Source organism: Ctenopharyngodon idella, chromosome 14 (genome assembly GCF_019924925.1).
Source record: "Ctenopharyngodon idella isolate HZGC_01 chromosome 14, HZGC01, whole genome shotgun sequence".
Classification (NCBI taxonomy): Eukaryota; Metazoa; Chordata; class Actinopteri; order Cypriniformes; family Xenocyprididae; genus Ctenopharyngodon; species Ctenopharyngodon idella.
Genome location: NC_067233.1, coordinates 7,511,692 through 7,530,974, shown reverse-complemented (window position 1 = coordinate 7,530,974; position 19,283 = coordinate 7,511,692). Strand labels below are relative to the sequence as shown.

Here is a 19,283-nt window from a genome sequence, read left to right as displayed (position 1 = left end):
GGAAGGAAGGAAGGAAAGCTAGCCTATAATTGAAAGAGTCTTTAATGTGGATTGGCTGGCTGAGCTGTGTGTGACCTACACTGTGTGTGAGTCTACGTCTGCGTTCGTATGCGCCTCCAGAATCTCAAACAGATGCTATGGAGTTACATAGGAGACTTGGACTTTTATGCACAAAGCAGAAAGGGCTGTCCTTTATGTCACTGTATCAGTCATGGAGAAAATAAATATATAACAGAACATAATCACTCTAGGGGTGGGCTTTTCATTATTCATCAGCCTTCTTGCAGCACAGCCAATCTCCCAAATGGCCTCCTTTCGACTCTAAATCTTAAAAAATGGACGTGGTCACAACAAGCACATACATCTCCACTGTAATCCCCCCCTTCCCCTCCCCACATACACTTATACTGCTTCATTGTATATGGGTGCTTTATCTTACGTCTAACCCTATCAAGAGAGTGCAATGGATGCCTGATGCTGCTTGTTTAGTAGCGCTGATTTGTCGCATAACAGTAAGCAAATATTTGAGCACCTGAAAGGAAACACTTGGGAATTTTTCAAGCTCTCAAATCTTTTAAATCTCCTCTCTACAGTTTCAGTCCAGCCTTGATGCTATATTGAAACCTGCCTGTTTAAATCAACTGCCAGCTTTGGCTTGTACTAGATCAGGGGTTCTCAACCTTTTGCAAGTTGGGCCCCCCCAAAGCTGGTTCATTGCAGTAGGCCTATTATCATTTGCTATAATTGGGAATTGGCACCAGACCTCTGATATTAATTTATGCTTTATTATTGTTATTACTAGGCCTAATAGTAGGCATCATCTGCATTTTTACAGAAGCTTGCAGGTAAAGGAAAGCTTTAACTGTAGCCTATATTCTGACTAGTTTATTCGTTCATTCATATTATATATATATATAAATAAAAAAAACTAAATACGACCTCACGTTTTATACGTTTGCAGCCTCTGAAACTTTCGTCCGTCATAAAAATTAATTCGGATGGTTCGATTTTCTGCATTTTTCGCATCCGTAGCAAATATTTTGAGGGGTGTTTTTGACAATTGAGAGCCACCAAATGACGAATATGAAAAAACAAATACGACAGTTTCGCACTCAGTCAGGGTGCAAGGACCTTAAACTTTTGAGGCTTACGCAGCTTCTCGAGGAGAAATCAAACAAATGAGCGCCGTTTTCTAAAGTCTATGAGCGCAGCACACACAAATAAACTAAATTGACATACTGCAGTTAAATTTCAAAATGTGGTGTTTTTATATTTATAACATTTGAATACAGTTCAGCAACATACATCACACGACCTGACGACTAAGAGAGCTGACAATTGACCATCACTTAATTTACCATCACCTCGCGATTGAAAATGTGACACTGATATGACAGTTCAACAAACAAGTTAATATTAAGTCACTTACATTTTAGACGAAATAATGACTGTTTTGGTCTATTTTAGCAGCGAAAATAGATCCGATGAATCCAAACAAAGATCACAACATAGCGCATCTCACAGCAACACTCAATCCTGTTTTGAATGATTCACTGTTTTGAACAAATCGTTTGAGTCAAAGATTTAATGACCCATTCACAAACATCTGTCTCATTCTTGATGAATCGGCCGTTTGAACGAATCGTGAATGAACGACTCAATGACTCGCTTAATAAAACCGCTTATTTGCGCTCACTATCGACAAACCAATCAAATTTGTTCAAACTTTTTTTTTTAAATCAGTCCAAACACATTTTAATTTTATTCAGGAGTTATGTATATACAAAACTATAACTTTTTATGACAGTAGTTTAGTGATAAAAAAAAAAATTTGCAAATTTTTTTTTTCAGGTTTTTTTTCCCTCCCATCCTGTAGCCTACTCGTGCCCCCCCACCAGTTGAGAACCACTGTACTAGATAGTCACAGCCCTGAGGAACCATTTAAGAAAAAAAAAAAATCTGTTTAATTTGTCAGGTACCACATTTAATTGTAAAATTAAATTTAAGTGCATAAGAGTTATAATAATTACATAAACAGTCTCATTTTGCAGTCTGCATTTTTTCCAACTGAACTACCAAAAGATATGGAAATGAATATCAATTCATTGTTTTTGTAATGTCTACTTAAAATTATTTATTCATCTTTCACAATAATGTCTTTAGTTTTTGTTATTTATTCTTTTATTCTCTATCTTCTATGCTTTCTCCATGTAAAGATATTGTCTCTCTCTAATGTGCATGTGAGGTCTAGCAAGTGACCAAAGGGTCAAAGTCTCTAACTTGCAAATGCCGTCCTCGGCGTCCTCCAGGCCAAAGCGCGGATCAAAGGTCAGCTGGATCCTGGAACTTTCTGTGACTGCCACCAGCCGCCACGCTATAACTGTATTCCGGGGATATGTGTTGGGGAAGTCAGGACTTTGAATAATTCCATCCCCAGTGACACTGATGAGCTTCTCGTGTTGAGACTCATGCACTCCTTCAGAAGAGAAAAGAAAAGTTTATTAGTACATTTTTGAACCTACAAAACTCATCAGAGCGGAGAAAGAACATGTCAAAGTAATTTGTGAAGAATTCTTTTCTTTTTTTTCTTAATGAAAATTAACATAAATCTGGACTTAGCTTTTACTGCATCAAAAATAATATGGATTATGTGGTGCACTGTGTATCTACTAAATAATTGATCACGCAAAGAAAGGATGAACCAAGCTCCAGACTTCTGTTTTTTATTGAGCATTGATTGACTGCAAATCTGATAATCACATTAAGGGAGTAATAAAAGGAAACTATGGAAATGATTTTGCAATGTCAATACCATAAAACCAGCAAAATGATGTTCTAATATTTGCCAACACAGCAAACGCTTAATGAACATTTGTGCATTACAGCAATATTGTGCTTTCCTGTTGCTTCACCATAATAGTTCACCATTATAGATCCAGATAAGAAAGATGAATCAGTAGCTATAAAGTGTTATTTATAGGGACCCGACAGCTGGAAATGACATTCCTAGTTGTAAAAGTAAGATAAGAATTAAAGCTAGGTCGAAAAACATTGTTTGGGTGGTAGAAACTTGTGAAGGCCACCAAGACAGATTATTCTGCTACAATCAATTGTACCTCTAAGAGCTCTGACAGTTTAACAGTTCAGAGAAATGCAAGGCGAAGACGAAAATGAAGTCATTTTGTGCTCAGTGATTCTGGTTTAGCAGGGCAACCGAGATATGCCATGACTTTAGTCGTGTTTAAAATTCAGAAATGATTACATACTGATTCACTTGCTACTATTATGACAAGATTTACAGAGTTGTTCCTCCCTAGAGGAAGAAACTTTAATACAGCACAAATAAAAAACAAAACTTTAACCTGCAGCTTTTCCAGGGAGGAAAAATGAGCTCCTGGAACACAATGCTGACTTCCAACATGATTTTCACTTAAAAATAGACAGTCATTCTTAACTCTTAATACACATTTCACACTGTAATTAATCCTAGGATTCAATGACACACTCTGCATTTGCAAACAAAGAGTTAATAAGCTTATTTACATATTTATAGGTTAAAAACATTGATTGGACAAGTATTAGTTCTAAAAAACCCTTGCCCATCAGTGGAAATGTCGCCATGCATATCTGCACTGGTTAAGTCTGGTCATTTGCTATCATTGTTTCCTTCAGACACTGAAACTCAAACGTTGTGTGCATGTACAAAAGTGAATGAATATTTAATAAGATAACCACTAAAGCTTTTGTGATTGCCAATGTTTAATTTTAACATTGAGATGTCACATCCCAGGATCAAAAGTGTGAATCACTGGCTAACCTAAAGAAAAAAAAAAAAAAAAAAAAAGCCTGTGTTTTTTTTACCTGTGTTTTAAAAGGATGTTAAGTGGGGTAAGAAAAGCCAACAAGTATTTCTACATGTGCTGATGCACTTTAGCCAACATTTCACAACAGTTACATCACAGCAAAAAGAACTAATAAAGAACCAGCCTGAAAATACTTTCCAAAATAGGTAAACAAAAAAAATGATTCTTAGAAAGGGATGCTTGTTTCCTGTCCAATAAAATGTTATTGAATTCTGAAAGTGGATTGAAATCCATCTTATCCTGTTGTACTAGGTTCAGAAAAGATGTTTGATGCAAACAGACAGCTGGTGAAATGCAACACCAGTGCTGGTTTTACAGGCCTGTCACATTCAGAGCCCACCCAGGGGAAATGCACACAGATTTTCTTTCACACTCCACTCGCCGAACACATGCGCACACACACACGGCTCCATCAAGTTGTGTGGCAAAGCCGCAGTGTCAATAGGTATCCTAATCTGTTACAGTGATGCTACAAGATCTCTAATGCTCTCCCCTGTCTATCTGAATTATGCAACACCAGAACTATTCACCTTCAAAAGTATCAGAAAAAAAAACAGCATTTTTCTATGCTGTATTTGCAGGCATCAATACATGACGAATGAATGATAAACTATCATTGCTTCCTTTCAAGCAAGGGATAATTATCTTGTTAGCTCACTGGGGTCCAAAGCATGTTGATTTTCACCATATGAACAACGCTATCTCACGACCAATTTGTACGAATTCATATGATTTGTCTAAACCCCAGTGACAGGTAGGTTTAGGGGCGGGGTTAGGGGTAGGTCATTCGTACAAATTTGGCAACTCGTAAAATACGTATGCTTTAGCAAAAAACATATGAATTTGCACGAATTAGCCACCTCGTAAAATACGTACGAATTGCCGTGAGATCGGGTTGGTATGAACAGAAATATTAATCAATATTATCTTTTGTATTTTCAAAGGAGAAAGAAAGTTCTGTCAGGACAACTCTCGGAGTTACAATATAACATACATGAATTACCCATAGCAGATCTATACAGGTGGAGCTGGGGAAGGTGAAGGGTTTCTGAAAGCGTGCTGCACTGCTAAGGCAAATGCTAACCAAGTATTTTGAAGGTTGCGCACTCAAGCTCATTGGCTACTGACACAGCAGGAACCAATCAGCTGTGCCCTATAGATAACCATGTGATTACAGGCAGGTGGAGTTAAAGGACCTATTAGCCTGTGCCATCTAGAGTTTCATGACAGAACTTTGTATTTATACAGGTTTGGAACAACATGAGGGCAAGTAAATGATGATTTTGATTTTTGAGGAAGTAGATTTGGTAAATGTCCACCATGAATGTGATCTTATTAGGATTGGCAAATGACTTATTTATCCCTCCAGAGTCACATCACAGGCTGCAGTTAATGGTGAATGATGTTTCAGGAGTCACTGGAAGAGTAATGACTGAACCAATGGGGTTGTGGAAAGTTCTGGGGAAAAGCTTTAACCTCTGAGGTGTGTCTGCAACCACCAGAGATAGAAATCAGATCACTCTGACATCCATAACCGAAGAAAGGAACAAAACAGAGAGCGAGAGTTAAAAAAAGAATCTGTTTAGATCATCAAAATTCAATATGTTTGACTAAGACTCTGTGTGACTTGTTTATAATAGGCAGGAGGAAAAAATTAAAGTGGAAAAAAGAAAAGACGACTGATATAATTTCTCTCTGTAAACATGACAGGGGCTGCTTTGATGTCTCTTTTTCATGTTGTGATTAAATGTACTCTGGGGAGAAGATGTGAAAGACAATACACAAGTCACTTTAAACAGGAAAAAAAAAAGTTTGTGAACATCCAAAAAACAGTACCCAAAAATTTGCACTTGCAGAAACCTGGCATGCCCCGCAAACTATTGCCCACTTGAAGAATAGACACCTTTGTCAGTTTTAGGGAGGCAAAGCAAGATAGCTCATGCTCTCCGGAGTTGAGGTGCATTTCTCTGAAAGATATCCAAACAAAAGAGCCCGAGGCCTGCGGAACAGTGTTGAACACCTCAGATCTGTTTGCAGCACAAGCCTAAACCCTTTATGGACTCAGTTATATAAACAGATCATGAGTTGGCTACAGCTGCCAAGGTCTTTGAAGTCCCTTGAAATGAGAAAGAAAGGGCCTTTCCTCAGCATGTTACAGCATTTGCCCAGCTGACTGACAGCTTCTTGTCAAGCTCTGTATTAATGTTTATAATTCTCTTAGGTTTCTGGTGTTAAGGCAGTCCCTCTCTTACTAAGGCCTATAATTGTAAGTTGTTATAGAAGTTCTTGGAAGGAGGGATAAGGTGCATTCCTGTTCTCAAAACGCTAATGTACCAGGAGTAGATGTAGCTGGTCTCTTACTGGAAAAGATATGGATCACCAGCTTCATTGGCTTCAGTCAGGGGGCTCTACATTGTTTAGAATTATATAAAGAATGCCTATCCAATTCAGAATACCACTTTAATTCCAAAGAAATTCCAATTTCAAGGAGGCAAACAGGATGCAACATTTATTAATAAACATTAACTTTCATTTATGGACCATGTTCATTTCCTAGATTCAAATATTCCCGTCAATTTTTTTTTTTTTTTTTTTTTTTTTTTTTTTTAAGCGATCTGCAAACAACTTGGAGAATGTGCGTGACAAATCTGCATATACAGCAATTAATTGTTTGTTTTGTTGGAAAACCCGCTGTTGTGTGACCACTTAATTCCATTTTCTGTCAATCCAATTCAAATTCAAATTCCTGAGGTCCATGATCAATTCAATTAAAATCACTCATTATTAAAGAAGAACCAATGAATTTTGCACAACCCTGGTTTTTATAATATCAATTTTACTTAACTCTGTACCTCAAAACCCCAACAAACCACTTTAAATGGTGCTGTTTTAGTAAATCCCAATAAGACTACTGACCAAAGAGTAATAAAAGCCTGTTCTTCATTAAGATTTCCCATTAAAAAAAGTAATACAACAGCATTACTTGCAGAATACATTATGACTGATACTTAAACAAGGAACAGTGAGTTTTACAATCAGTTTAACGAACGAGCTCTTAAAACAGAACAGGGTGATTATACACCGCTGCATGCCTCTGAGAAACAATCCGAACAATTTCTTGGGGAAAAAAAACAAACAAACAAAACAAACAAACAAAAAAAATTTTTAAACAATATGTAAGAGGGATTCATGTAGGTAAACAGCTTAATGCAAAATGTAAGGGAGAGAAAATACTATTTTGTAATGCTTGCTTCAAACAATGCCCCAAACATGAAGTGCACACGGTGGATGTCATTAGATACTGAACCTCAGCCTTGTCACTAAAACTTGCCTTGTTTGATTTTTTTGCCTTGTTTGAAATTTAGGCTTATAGGGATTGAGAGAGGTTCTGTGTCTGTGCTTTGAGATGACCTCATCTCTGGGTTAAATAATGTCATATAATGATCAGAGGCTGGCCCCTTAGGTGCATTACCTCAAACATGACTTTTCCTTGACCCACTTCTCTTTTTTTTTCCCCCACTTCCCTCTCTCCTGAGGAGAGCGCTACACTGATTAAGGTAGGAAGCTGAGCATGAATAAATAAGGGCTCACAGTGCTACCATTGTGCCTTGTTCACATGTTAGACCTCTGACTGAGCGTGGAGTTTAAATATTAACCTGGAAGCGGTAGAAACAAAGACGGCACAGACATACGCAAATGCATGCGTCTGGACGTGAGCAAGTGCATAAATAAAAACAGAGGAATATATATTCCTCTTTGACACAAAGTGATGGTCTAAAATGCTTTGATGCATTACATCATACATATGTAACATTTAACAATGCTCAAATCATTGACTACAAAGAGGACTTAAAGGAATGAAAGATTTTGAAGGATGTTGCGGTCCAAACAACATTGAACCCCACTTACATTCTCATTACACAAGGAGACATTTTTCAGAATATCTTCCTTTATGTTTCACAGAAGAAAGTAAGTCATACAGGCTTGGTGTGACATGAGTCAAATGTAAGTACAATTTTTCATTTTTGGGTGAACTATATTCTTAATTTGACAATGCACATTTAAAAAAGCAGACTTCAATCAAAGAGAAATCCAGTGAGGAATAAGTTACTTTTGAATGGTTTGTTGCAGTAAGCCCACTTAAATCAAAGCGCCAGCCTTTTAAAATGGGTTATAATATGTTTGGAGTTCTGAAACTGCACCACAGGAACAAGCATTACAATGAATCGAGCACCTAAAAACTCTTTCAAACCTCCTGTTGGAAATTTGGCGTAATAGCACTACATTTCACTCAATTCATATTTCCCAGTTGTCTGGCAGAAGTCCTTGATGTCCGTATTCATTTCACTCTAGAAAGTTCATGCTGGAGATCTACGCTAGTGCCCATAACAGCGTTTAACAACATAAAGTGCTAATGTTTCTGATTCCAAGGGACTTGTTCAGACGCTGTCTGTGTTTTAATCCCCCATATGTCGGGAGCTGACTGCAGTCGGCTGGTGAAACTGTACCCCGCGCTTACCATTCTCCCCCCCTGTGCATGCTGATTTTACCCCCCTGCTTTTAAGTTGCTCCTACATCTGCTCATGATTAAGGGTTTGCAGCGGTAACTACAGGTGCTGTAAATTCCAGTTCTGGCTTTTTCATATTTATTGCTTTAAGGTTTACAGTTGGGAAGCATAGAAAAGGATAGAAAAAGAGAGTGAGGGGGGAGAGACAAGTGAGGGGAACGCAGCATGGGAATTTATCATACCATTAAAAAATAATTTGGCTTCAAAAGCGTCGACTTATTTGGAATGTTTCAATCTGCTGTGCAGATGCTCCGTATGGAGACTCACCACAGGGGTTTGGTACTTTGACTCAATGAATTGCTCGGTTCCTGTCGGCCATTTAGCATCACTTAAGTGGCAAACCCTTTTCCCCAATATATTTAATTCTTTTCACAATACATATTGAGTGTTTAATGTTCACAATCTTACACCGATTAGGCTTATGCTTGCCAACCAGACATTGTATAAGGTCATGTAAATTCATCAGACCTTTCATTTTGTATTTTACGCATCCATTTTCTAATTACAGCATCTTCCAGACCTTCTGCAGAAAAACATCAAGGTTTCAGTCAAGGTCAAAATCAAGAGGCAAGTGATTGGCAGCATGACTGAACCCCATGACACTGGCTGTCACACACATAAGTCCTTTTCAATACAGGTCACAAATCACACTACAACCTTCTTGACACTCACAAGCACCTTCCCAATAATGATCTTTCACTAAATACAACAAAGTTATTGCATGTCATTTCATAGTGCTATTGGTCTCAAAGAGACAGAAGAGTTCAGTTAAAAAAAATAAAAATAAAAATCATAGATTCATACTCACCCTCACATTGGTTTATTTCAATGATTTTTTCTTGTGTGAAACTCAAAATCATTATAAAAAGCATTATTTGTAAAAAGTTCATACAACTGCTCCACTACATTTCAGGTGTTTTGAAGCCATTCAGTAGTTTAGTTTAACAAACAGACTACAATTTGACCGTTCGCAAAGACCCGCCCCCTTTAGTTACTGTTGCTATGTCCGACAAGCCATGCATGCCACTCACGCCAAACATCATGTTCTCACACAGTGAAAAACAGGTACATCGCGGAGCAAAGGGGACACTGACAACGCGTCGACAGACAAGGCAGAGAAGGTTACTTTCGATATGAAACAAACTCTCAAATTTCAGATATTGTAATTTTTAAAGAAATTTAAACAAATAAGTTACCGTTTTGTGGCTCTTTAATGTGTCGTGACATCGCTGTAGCGCCTCACTTCAAGCGGCTCGTGAACAGATAATTTCTTCCTACTAACGTTAGTTTATTAGCATCAAATAAACATGAAAGAACATCAGAAAAAAAATGTTGTTTCAACCGCGGAAAAACGTCAATACACACCATTTTTCAGGTTTAAGCCCACCGACGTAATCTAACTCCCTCTGACTGCTTTGTCGGACAAAATGGCGGATTCGGCGTTATGATTGGTTAGATCGCCTGTCAATCAAACTCCCTGCGAAGGGTCAATTCAGTCCGTGCCTTTCGCAAAGCTATTATACGACTCCAAAAGACATATTACACAATGGTGACCCGTGCTGGCAAAATGAGTCGCAATGAGCAAATTTTCAAAAATGAGCTATTGTTATTCTCACATTGTCACAAAATGATGTATGATTGGTTAGAATCCGAAAAAAAAAAAAAAAAAAAAAAAAAAAAAAAAAAAGACTGAGCTACACCTGTTTGAATATGATAGAGTCAGCAAAGTCAATTGAGAAAAATCGAGTTTTCTGAAGGTTCTAAAACAAAATCACCTAGCAACCATGCTACAAAATTTGGCACAAACCAAGTCAAAACCCATATCTATAGGAAAAATATTTATATTCAACTTTCCATGACTCCACAATTGTTTGATTAACATTAGTAAAACAGACAGCCTAACCAGATGCGATAAGATTCCAGCGACAAGCAATTTTTTGACTGTCCACACTAGACAACGAGACAATGAGAAGCAATAAAATCAATCAAACACCACAGCCAATCAGAAGAGAGTGTGGGCGGGCTCTCTCGGCAAGAGCACAACAGACACAATGAAATGGGCAATAGTAAAATTTATAAACATTACACCATTTAAACATTATTTAAAGTACATACGAAGTGACTGAACCAATCTTTGTCATAGAATACACTTGTTTGTCTGCATTGAGTTGACAGTTTGAATGTTTTTGTGCCCATTTATTTATTTTCAAGATCTGGGGCCAGTGCATAAACATAGCCATCACATTAAGACAGTGTCTTAAGATCTAGTATGACATACTAGCAGTTAGTCAAGGGGCAGTCAATCTTACTTTTCAGTATGAAATTAGGATAATCTATGTTTTTATGTAACTGACTTAAAAAAAGTTATGAACAGTCTCAAAGAAAAAAAAAAAAAAAATTGATGACTGATTTATGCAACCGGCCCCTGAGGTGAATTAGCCAGTGTTGTTTTCATTACAGCTAAAAAGCTGGGAACACAGAATGATATTCAAACTCATATTAGACGCTTTTAACATCAAATAAAGCACATAAACAGTACCTGATATTATCATTGCCATACTTTGTGTTGCTGTTCCAGCTGCGACGTTGCGGAGAAATAGAAACTGTCAGTCAGTGCAAGTAAGACCATTTTGTTTACATCAGCATGAGTTTGAAAATCACATTTCATTGGTTCAGATTCATCGAGAATATGCGCTATGAATATTCTCAAAGTTGGAATGCTGCGCTTTACAACAATACCAAATTTGTGCTGATGGGAAGTGCCAGTCGTCGAGAAGCGAGCAGAGAAAAACAGCAATGTTTCATGGACAAAGGAAAGGTACTCTTATCAGAAAACATACATTAAGATACTTTTAGATGTTTAATTGCTATTTGGAGCATTGGGATCACTAGACGAGGGATTAATGAACTTTTGTGAAAACCTCATTTTCGACCAAAATTAACACACTCCGACCCATTTTGCCAGCATAGGTCACATATTTCTATGCTAATTTTTGTAAACTGCCAGCTCTTGGTCACAATTTACTTCCATTGTAATGAAAAGAGCAGAGTGAACTAAACTTCTTTTGTGTTCCACAGAAGAAAATTGCTCACACAAGGTTTGTAACAACATGCGGGTGAGTAAATGGTCCCTTTTAAAAGTAAATTTTAGTGGTTACCACTACAATATGATAAATCCTGTACATTTGTCCAAGTCTTATTAAAAATAAATTGTGGTAAAGAGCAAGTTCAAGTGAAGCCTGGCTAAACTAAATCCTTTTAAATGCTATGTGAGCATAAGGTTGCAGTTGTGTCATCACATGGGGAGTAACAGAATCCCGCAGGCACTTCACCAAGACCCGATTAAGATCCTAACAGGCCACCAAAACCTTCCCTCTCCACAGCTCACAGAATGAGGCTCATCCATTAACACGTCCTCTCTGAGAGCTCCGTAACGTCCGCACATGCTATCGTATGGCCAAACATCGACACTGAACTAACCCACTTGGTGGGTGGGTGGGTGGGTGAATGTGAGTGTGTGGATGAATGTGTTTGGGAAGCACTTGCCTGACAGGAAATTTGATTCTGAAGTTAGCATGACTGTTCCCTCTGTCTCCCTCTGTAAGCTTTTTCTAATGTCTCACTTTGTGTGGTTTATACTTCTGAATGTCTGACTGTGAGCTTGAGCTCATCACTGTTAAAATGATTATCAGATCAAGTATCATCATGGTGCGACTATTTTTCTTCAAGACCACTTTACTCACGCTTTATGCCAGTTCTAAAATTAACAGCAACAACTGGGAAAATAAAAGCATGTGGAGCTGAGACACACTGTAAGTCATGCTGATTCCCACAACCACTATGGTGATCTACTGTTCACTTTGGTTCTTTGAAGACTTGTTTTTGTAAGCAAAGTAAAAAGCAGTTATGTCTGGTAGGGTAGAATTAAAACATGGAATGTTTTGGTAAGTGTATAGTAAGGAGCACTTATTTTTTGTTGTTGAGTATTAAAAAAAAAAAAAAAAAAAAAAAAAAAAAAAAAATAATCACTGTAATTTGTTAAAGAGATACTTCAACCAAAAATCATTTCTGTCACCATTTACTCACCATCCTGTATGACTTTCTGCTGTGGAACACGAAAGATATTCTGAAAAACACTGGGGTCCAAACAACATTGGATCCCATGAACTTTCACTGTATGAACTAAATAAATAAAATACACAAGAAAATCAGTCATACAGGTTTGGAATGACATGAGGTTGAGTAAATGATTTTCATTTTTGGATGAACCACCCCTTTAAACATCTGTAATTTTGGCACCAATAGTAGCAACAAAAGGAATTTGCACTATTTTTCTTCCAAACAGGTTTCCCAATCACTCATTCCACTCGTTTTGGCCCAAATCTCCATTTCAGACAAAGTTTAAATAGTTTAAACTTATTACAGGTAGCCCCACCCCTAAAAATCACCCAATTGGTTAAGCTACACAATCACACATATACCGTAGAAGCAATTACAGAAAAATGTTTTTAAAGTGACAAGGAGCCACAGTGTTTAAACTCGTCAGGGAAGACAACGTACAAATGGCTTATTTATAGTTGTCTCTGCATATTAACGTAAACTGGGACAGGACATTTTAACATTACACATGTCAAGGTAAAGTGAGAGAGATGCCTTGTTGCCATTTTACATACCCTGCTAGTCTAAAAACAATGGTGCCTGGGTTGAATTACTTTGCATGAGGGGAGGATACAAGAATTCAAATGTCCCTGTTAAACCTATCCAACAATAGTAGGACCAAACATGGCTAAAACATCTTTGTGGCTTTTCTCAAACAAAGTGTGTCCTTTTGTAAACTCAAATTAAACTCTTCCGACACGTCAGCTGCTTGCATACTTGTGTTTGCGGTTCTGGCCACACACACACACACACACACACACACACACACACACACACACACGTCTTGCTCATATTGCATGTAGACCACAGCCTTTAACAATTTGGTGAGGTCTTCAATTAAGCAAAACACATGCGCATATTATTCTCTAATGGATGTCTGGTGTACTGCCTGCCTCATGCTTACTTTCACCACAGAGCTCTGTTTACATAGTTAGACATGGCTTTGGTACTCTGTAACTTAGCTTTAACCAGAAGGGCCTTGAATTAGACATGACATCATCTGCGAAATAGCAGAAGACAGTCAGCAATCAGACTAATAGTGTATCTATGACAGGTAGCTATTGGATTTTCTCATAAAATGTAGGCTCAGTTTAACCACATCCTTCCTTATAAAGGGAAGTGTTCTTCTATTGGTGCTTTTATACATTTTTGTTTTACTGCCTAATAACATTTTTGATAAATTCAACTTTATAAACTGCCGGTGGAAATTTTAATAACATATCAAGGTCTGTTACACCAAACACTTACATCTTGTAAGGATGTCTGGGAAGAATTCATATTTACAAAAAAGTGTTGAAATGCTATGGAAAAGTTTTTTTGTTTTTTTTTTAAATTATGACAATGGTAATAACATGGTTATCTCTGAATACTCGGATCCCGCTCACTACACTTTTGGTGAGAATGTATTCTGACTTCGCACAACAAATAACCAACAAATGTCCCTAATGCATGTGTTATATTCCTTATAGGAGAAATCTGTGAGTCAGTCACTAATTCCTAAAAAATAAATAAATAAAAAAATAACAGATTTTTGCACTGATATGGAATCTTTTGGCAGATGCATATTTATTTATATTCTGAAGTCAATAAATATGCAAATTAGACATCAATCTACATTTCGTGATGCTGCATACAAAGGGAAAAAAAAAAAAAAAAAAAAAAAAAAAAAATCGAAATAAATTAATCTAAAAAATCTAAAATCCTTAATTTGAAAATAAAGTAAAACTATCTTTCTTATTCTACAGTCACTCAACAAATGTAGGCCCTAATTGGAATTTTAAAAATTGGAATAAAATTACACAATTTATATTATGTATTATTAATTATATTAATAAAAGATATAATTTACCACCTTAAATATCAGCCTATTTTACAGTTTCATTTTTAAATGTGACTTTGTGCAACATTAGCCGTTTTTCCACTGTTGGGCCAGTGCTAACAACATGCCAGACGAGGCCAATAGCCTCGGACCTCGAGCACCTAGGCCAAAAATCAAGCTGCGTTTCCACGGTCAGGGCAGTATCCCTGCAGCACTTACTCAAAAACCTGCTCCATATGCCTCCACAGAACATCACAACCCCACATCACCAACATGGGGAAGCTGGCTGACTGAAAACTAGCTTTTAAAATTAACATGACGTTTGGTCTTTACTTAAAGACTTGAGACTCCAGCATCGGTTTGCACAATGATTTACGCTATAAAAAAATGTCCAAAGGCTTACACATTTAGAAACATATTGATAAAATATAAATTTACGTCATTTCTTTAGAAATGAGCATTTCTATTATTTTTACACAAACTTATGCGATCTGAGGAGGGTTGAGAGATCTCTTCCGTCTAACTATTTTGCTACATATAAACGTATTTTAAAGATTTTGAAGTGTTAAAAGGTCATTCGGTTTAACCGTCCAAAGCCCAATACAGCCATTTCCTTTGTAATTAAAATATCTTAAAGTGTAATAAATGTAAAAATTTTTTCTGGCATGATTGTATAACATCATATATCAACATAGTGCAAAATGGTATTAAAATTATGTGTATAAGTTGTTGCTTTGTTATGAGAAAGAACGTCCGAATTTCATTGATATCATTTGGAGTAACCAATATAAATGGACCATTTTGGATCAAGTCATAGGGGGGTCAATATCATGTGACAGGATATTGACATCATTCAGGCACCTGCAAAGGACCACATGGTCATGAAGTAAAGTAAGTAACACACTCTCTTAACTATTTGAAAAAAAAAAAATCATGTTTTCACTTGCTCATACGCATGTCCCGAAACAGGTCATTCGGTACAACCGCTATAAAACATGGAAAATGTTGTAATATTTTAAAAACTTGTACTAAATATAAAATGTTTGATTGTCCTCTTGCTAGCTAGATAGCACTGTTTGAAAATATCATCATTCGGTATAACCAAAAGTGTCATTCGGTAAAAATTTTGGTTCAACCGAATGACTTTTTTTGGGGACGAATTTTGTCTATCTTGTTTAAAAAAAAAAAAAAAAAAAAATTATTTTACAAAAGCAGTGTTAATCGATTATAAAAACCACAATCTCATTGTTAACACTTAATAAAGCTTCAAATTCCACTATGTTTTTTTTTTTTTTTTTTTTACACTTTTAAAAACCTTATTCGTCAATGACCCATATAAAATTTATGACACGCTGATGCATTGCAGAAGTCAGGTATCAAAAAATAAATACACCATTGTAATCATACTTGATTTTATTTCTTCAAGTAGTCTGGTATTTTCCATAACCATGTTTATTTATTATGGCAATGGTTAGCATGAGTAGCCTTTAGCATCGCATATAAATATTTCTCCCTCATATGGTGATCAGAATCCCCATCGGACACAATCACAAGTTATTTCAGACACTTGCTGGTGTCTGAAAGTGAGTTGAGCTAAAATTGTTTTAAATTTCTTAAATGTTCATGTTAGCTTGTAGTCTGCTATGAAGCATGAGGATTGAGCAGTGGTGTTGACCATCTCCTGAGTCAGATAAACTTCTGTTCATCACCACATCTCAAACCCCAGTTGGCCCACTTTGGACCAAGGTATTCGGCGGGCCAAAAACCCCTGGATGTTGGACCAGAGGTGGCCCGATCAAGCCCGGGAAGTGACAGTGGAAATGCTGCGACTGGCCCTGCATGCACTAGCACGCTCACTTTTGGCCTTACAGTGAAAATGCAGCTATTGTGCAATTTTGTCCCAGTTCTGAAACAACAAAAATTTACTACATGTCTGGAAATGCCTTTAGTACCCAGTAGTAGTACTAGTCCATAAACAACTGAGCTAATTAAGTGCCATGTGTCAGCTTCTGAGTTCTCACCACACAAACCAGCTCATGCTTAGTCGGAAATCCATTCTCATCAGGGTGGGTGGCCACATTTATGTCTCGAAACCCCTCTAATCTCATATTGACCTGCCAGGGTGAAAATCTTCTGAGGATAAACTTTCATATAATAGCAGAAATCGCTGGCTAGAGACGACACACCAGCTGCCACAATAGACAAATTCCATGTCTGCTGGTACGAAGAGCAAACACTCACCTTTCCACTAAACCTTTATTGCACCCTCTTTTAAACGCATGAACAAACAGACACGTGTATCTGGCCCGACACCAAACTTAAACACAAGACAGCTCCTCTTAAAGGTTTTTTTTTCTACCACAGCTGTGCTGGTTCTCTTGTGGAATGGCTGTGGGGCTTTTTGGAATCCCATCTGTGATTTTGGGTGCTGAATGTGCGAGCGTGTGTGTGCGACTGAGCTCTCATAAGCTTTACTGCAGTAATGCAACTCTCCCCAGTAGCACTGTTCATCTCAAAACACATTTTAAATTCATTTATGAGTCTTGATTATGGACAGACTGCTGTAGAGGACCCTACAGTCTGTTCCATGTTGTACTTTTGGCTGTCTTTGAAACCAAGAACATTTAAAAAAAAAAAAAAAAAAAAAAAAAAATGTTACACTCACCCTCATGTCATTCTAAACCTGTATGACTTTCTTCTGTGGAACACAAGATATTGTGAGAAATGTCTCTTTTTCTGTCAATACAATGGAAGTCAATGTTACCAACATTCTTCAAAATATCTTCTTTTGTGTTCCTCAGAAGAAAGTCATGTGGGTTCGGAACTACATGAGCGTAAATTTTCATTTTTGGGTGAACTATCCCTTTCATTTTGCACATTCCTAATGCTAAAGAGACACAAATGACAGTTCATTTATTTATTTTGTTATGGACAGATTACTCAGACTTCTCACTTATAAAGAGTCCATATGAATCGATTATGGCTAGGAAACTGATAAAATTGAACAAAGCATAAGTTGTTCAAACAAAAGCTGTAGTTTTTTAACAAATAGATTTTTTTTAATAGCTTTTGCATTTATTCTCTTATCTACAGAGCCCCTAAAGATGATCAAAAAAAAAAAAAAAAAAAAAAAAAAAAATTCTTAAATGCTTTTGCATTCACTTACAAAAACCGTTTGCATTCCAAGAGAAATTTTGCCTTCATACACAAAATGTTTTCCTTCCCCTGAGGAACTCAACAGTTTTGCGAGGGAACGCAAAAGCATTGAAATATAATTTTTCCCTCCCATCACCATATCTCTGTACTAATCTATGCTAGAAATCTTTTAACCAAACTAAATGTTTGACAAGATTTGGAAAAGAAACAGATAGGTATAATGATTGAGTTTTGTAAAGATTTTTTTCTTCCCCTTTTTTTAAAAAGAGGACATGAGGAGAACAACAGTACTACAGCAGGAATGTGAGCGTTATAAGTGTTTTTTTAAGGTAAACAGCAAAGATACAGATCAGGCTTTAAAAACCGTATTTACTGTTCATTACCATCACGCGTTGAGACATGCAATGCCCAGCTGTTGGTGTATGCTGCTGACTTGTTTAACATATCAGGTACAGAGCCAAAGAAAATATATGCATTTCTAGGCAGATAAACAAATAAACCATCAAATCCCTAGTGGTGCAAATACGTAATAGCTTTTTAATACTGAAAGTCTTTACTAAATACAGCCATCAAAATAAGCATCATGTTTCATGAGGGAGGATCAGTCACTCTGCTAAAAGCATTACAAATTTACAATCCAACCCAACTAATGGCTAAACATACACGAAAACACACGTGCGCACATATACCATCCACATTCACTGACTCCTGCTTGCTCAAGCATGCATGCATACCACTGGAAGATGGTCCAGACGTTTACAATGAACCAAGTGAACTTGTCTTGATGGATGTACGCTACAAAGTACATTTAAGGAGTGATTTCCTAGTTCCATGAACCTGAAGTTGAGTTTTTTTTTCCCCACATAGATCCAACATTACATTTGAATTACATCTGCACTGCAGCTATACAGCAAATGTATGTAAATCACATAATGTAAAGCACATTAAAGGTTCCCTAATGTGCTCAGCAGACCAATAGAAAATGATTTAAGACCAATTAAAAACCTATGGACAGAATGATAAAAGCTTGGACTGCTTTTTTACTGTAATGTTTTCCTGAATCTGCTACTTCGGACTAACAGATAAAAGGGTTTATATAAATAAATAACCTAAACACTTTGTGTCTGATTGCATTTTAACAGCCTACACACACCATTAAGCATAAGAGTGCCTTGATCTGCCAAACGCTTGCTGTTATAGTGTTGACGGATAACAAAACAAATTCTCAATCATGTGTGACTGATAGATTCCCAAAACACCCCATTAAACTGTAAAAACAAAAGGATTACAGGAAACAGGACATAAGGAAAATGCTAATTCATCAATTTGATTTCCAATCCTTATTAAAAAAAACAAACAAACAAACAAACACATTTACACATTGTGGAAACACAACACTGCATTTTCAAAATGTTTGAATTCATGCTTCTGAGTATTAAAGGGATAGTTCACCCAAAAATGAAATTTGTCCCATGATTTACTCACCTTCAAGCCATTTTAGGTGTATATGACTAGCTTCTTTCAGACGAACACAGTCGCAGTCATAATAAAATATATTCTGGCTCTTCCAAGCTTTATAATGGTAGTGAAGGGGGTGTGAGATTTTGAAGCCCAAAAAAGTGCATCAATCCATCATAAAAGTAACCCATACGGCTCCAGGGGGTTAATAAAGGCTTTCTGAAGCGAAGCGATGGGTTTTTGTAAGAAAAATATCCACAT

General features: G+C 36.9%; 1 protein-coding gene across 2 annotated transcripts in view; it reads right to left on the bottom strand.

Annotated features, from left to right (window-relative positions):
- The window catches only part of pdgfc (platelet derived growth factor c), a 57,459-nt gene that overhangs the window by 21,399 nt on the left and 16,777 nt on the right, over window positions 1–19,283 (bottom strand). For both annotated transcript variants that reach the window (XM_051860451.1, XM_051860449.1), the window contains one exon: window positions 2,281–2,476. In XM_051860451.1, coding sequence (XP_051716411.1) covers window positions 2,281–2,476 — 196 coding nt within the window. The remainder of the gene's footprint in view (window positions 1–2,280; window positions 2,477–19,283) is intronic.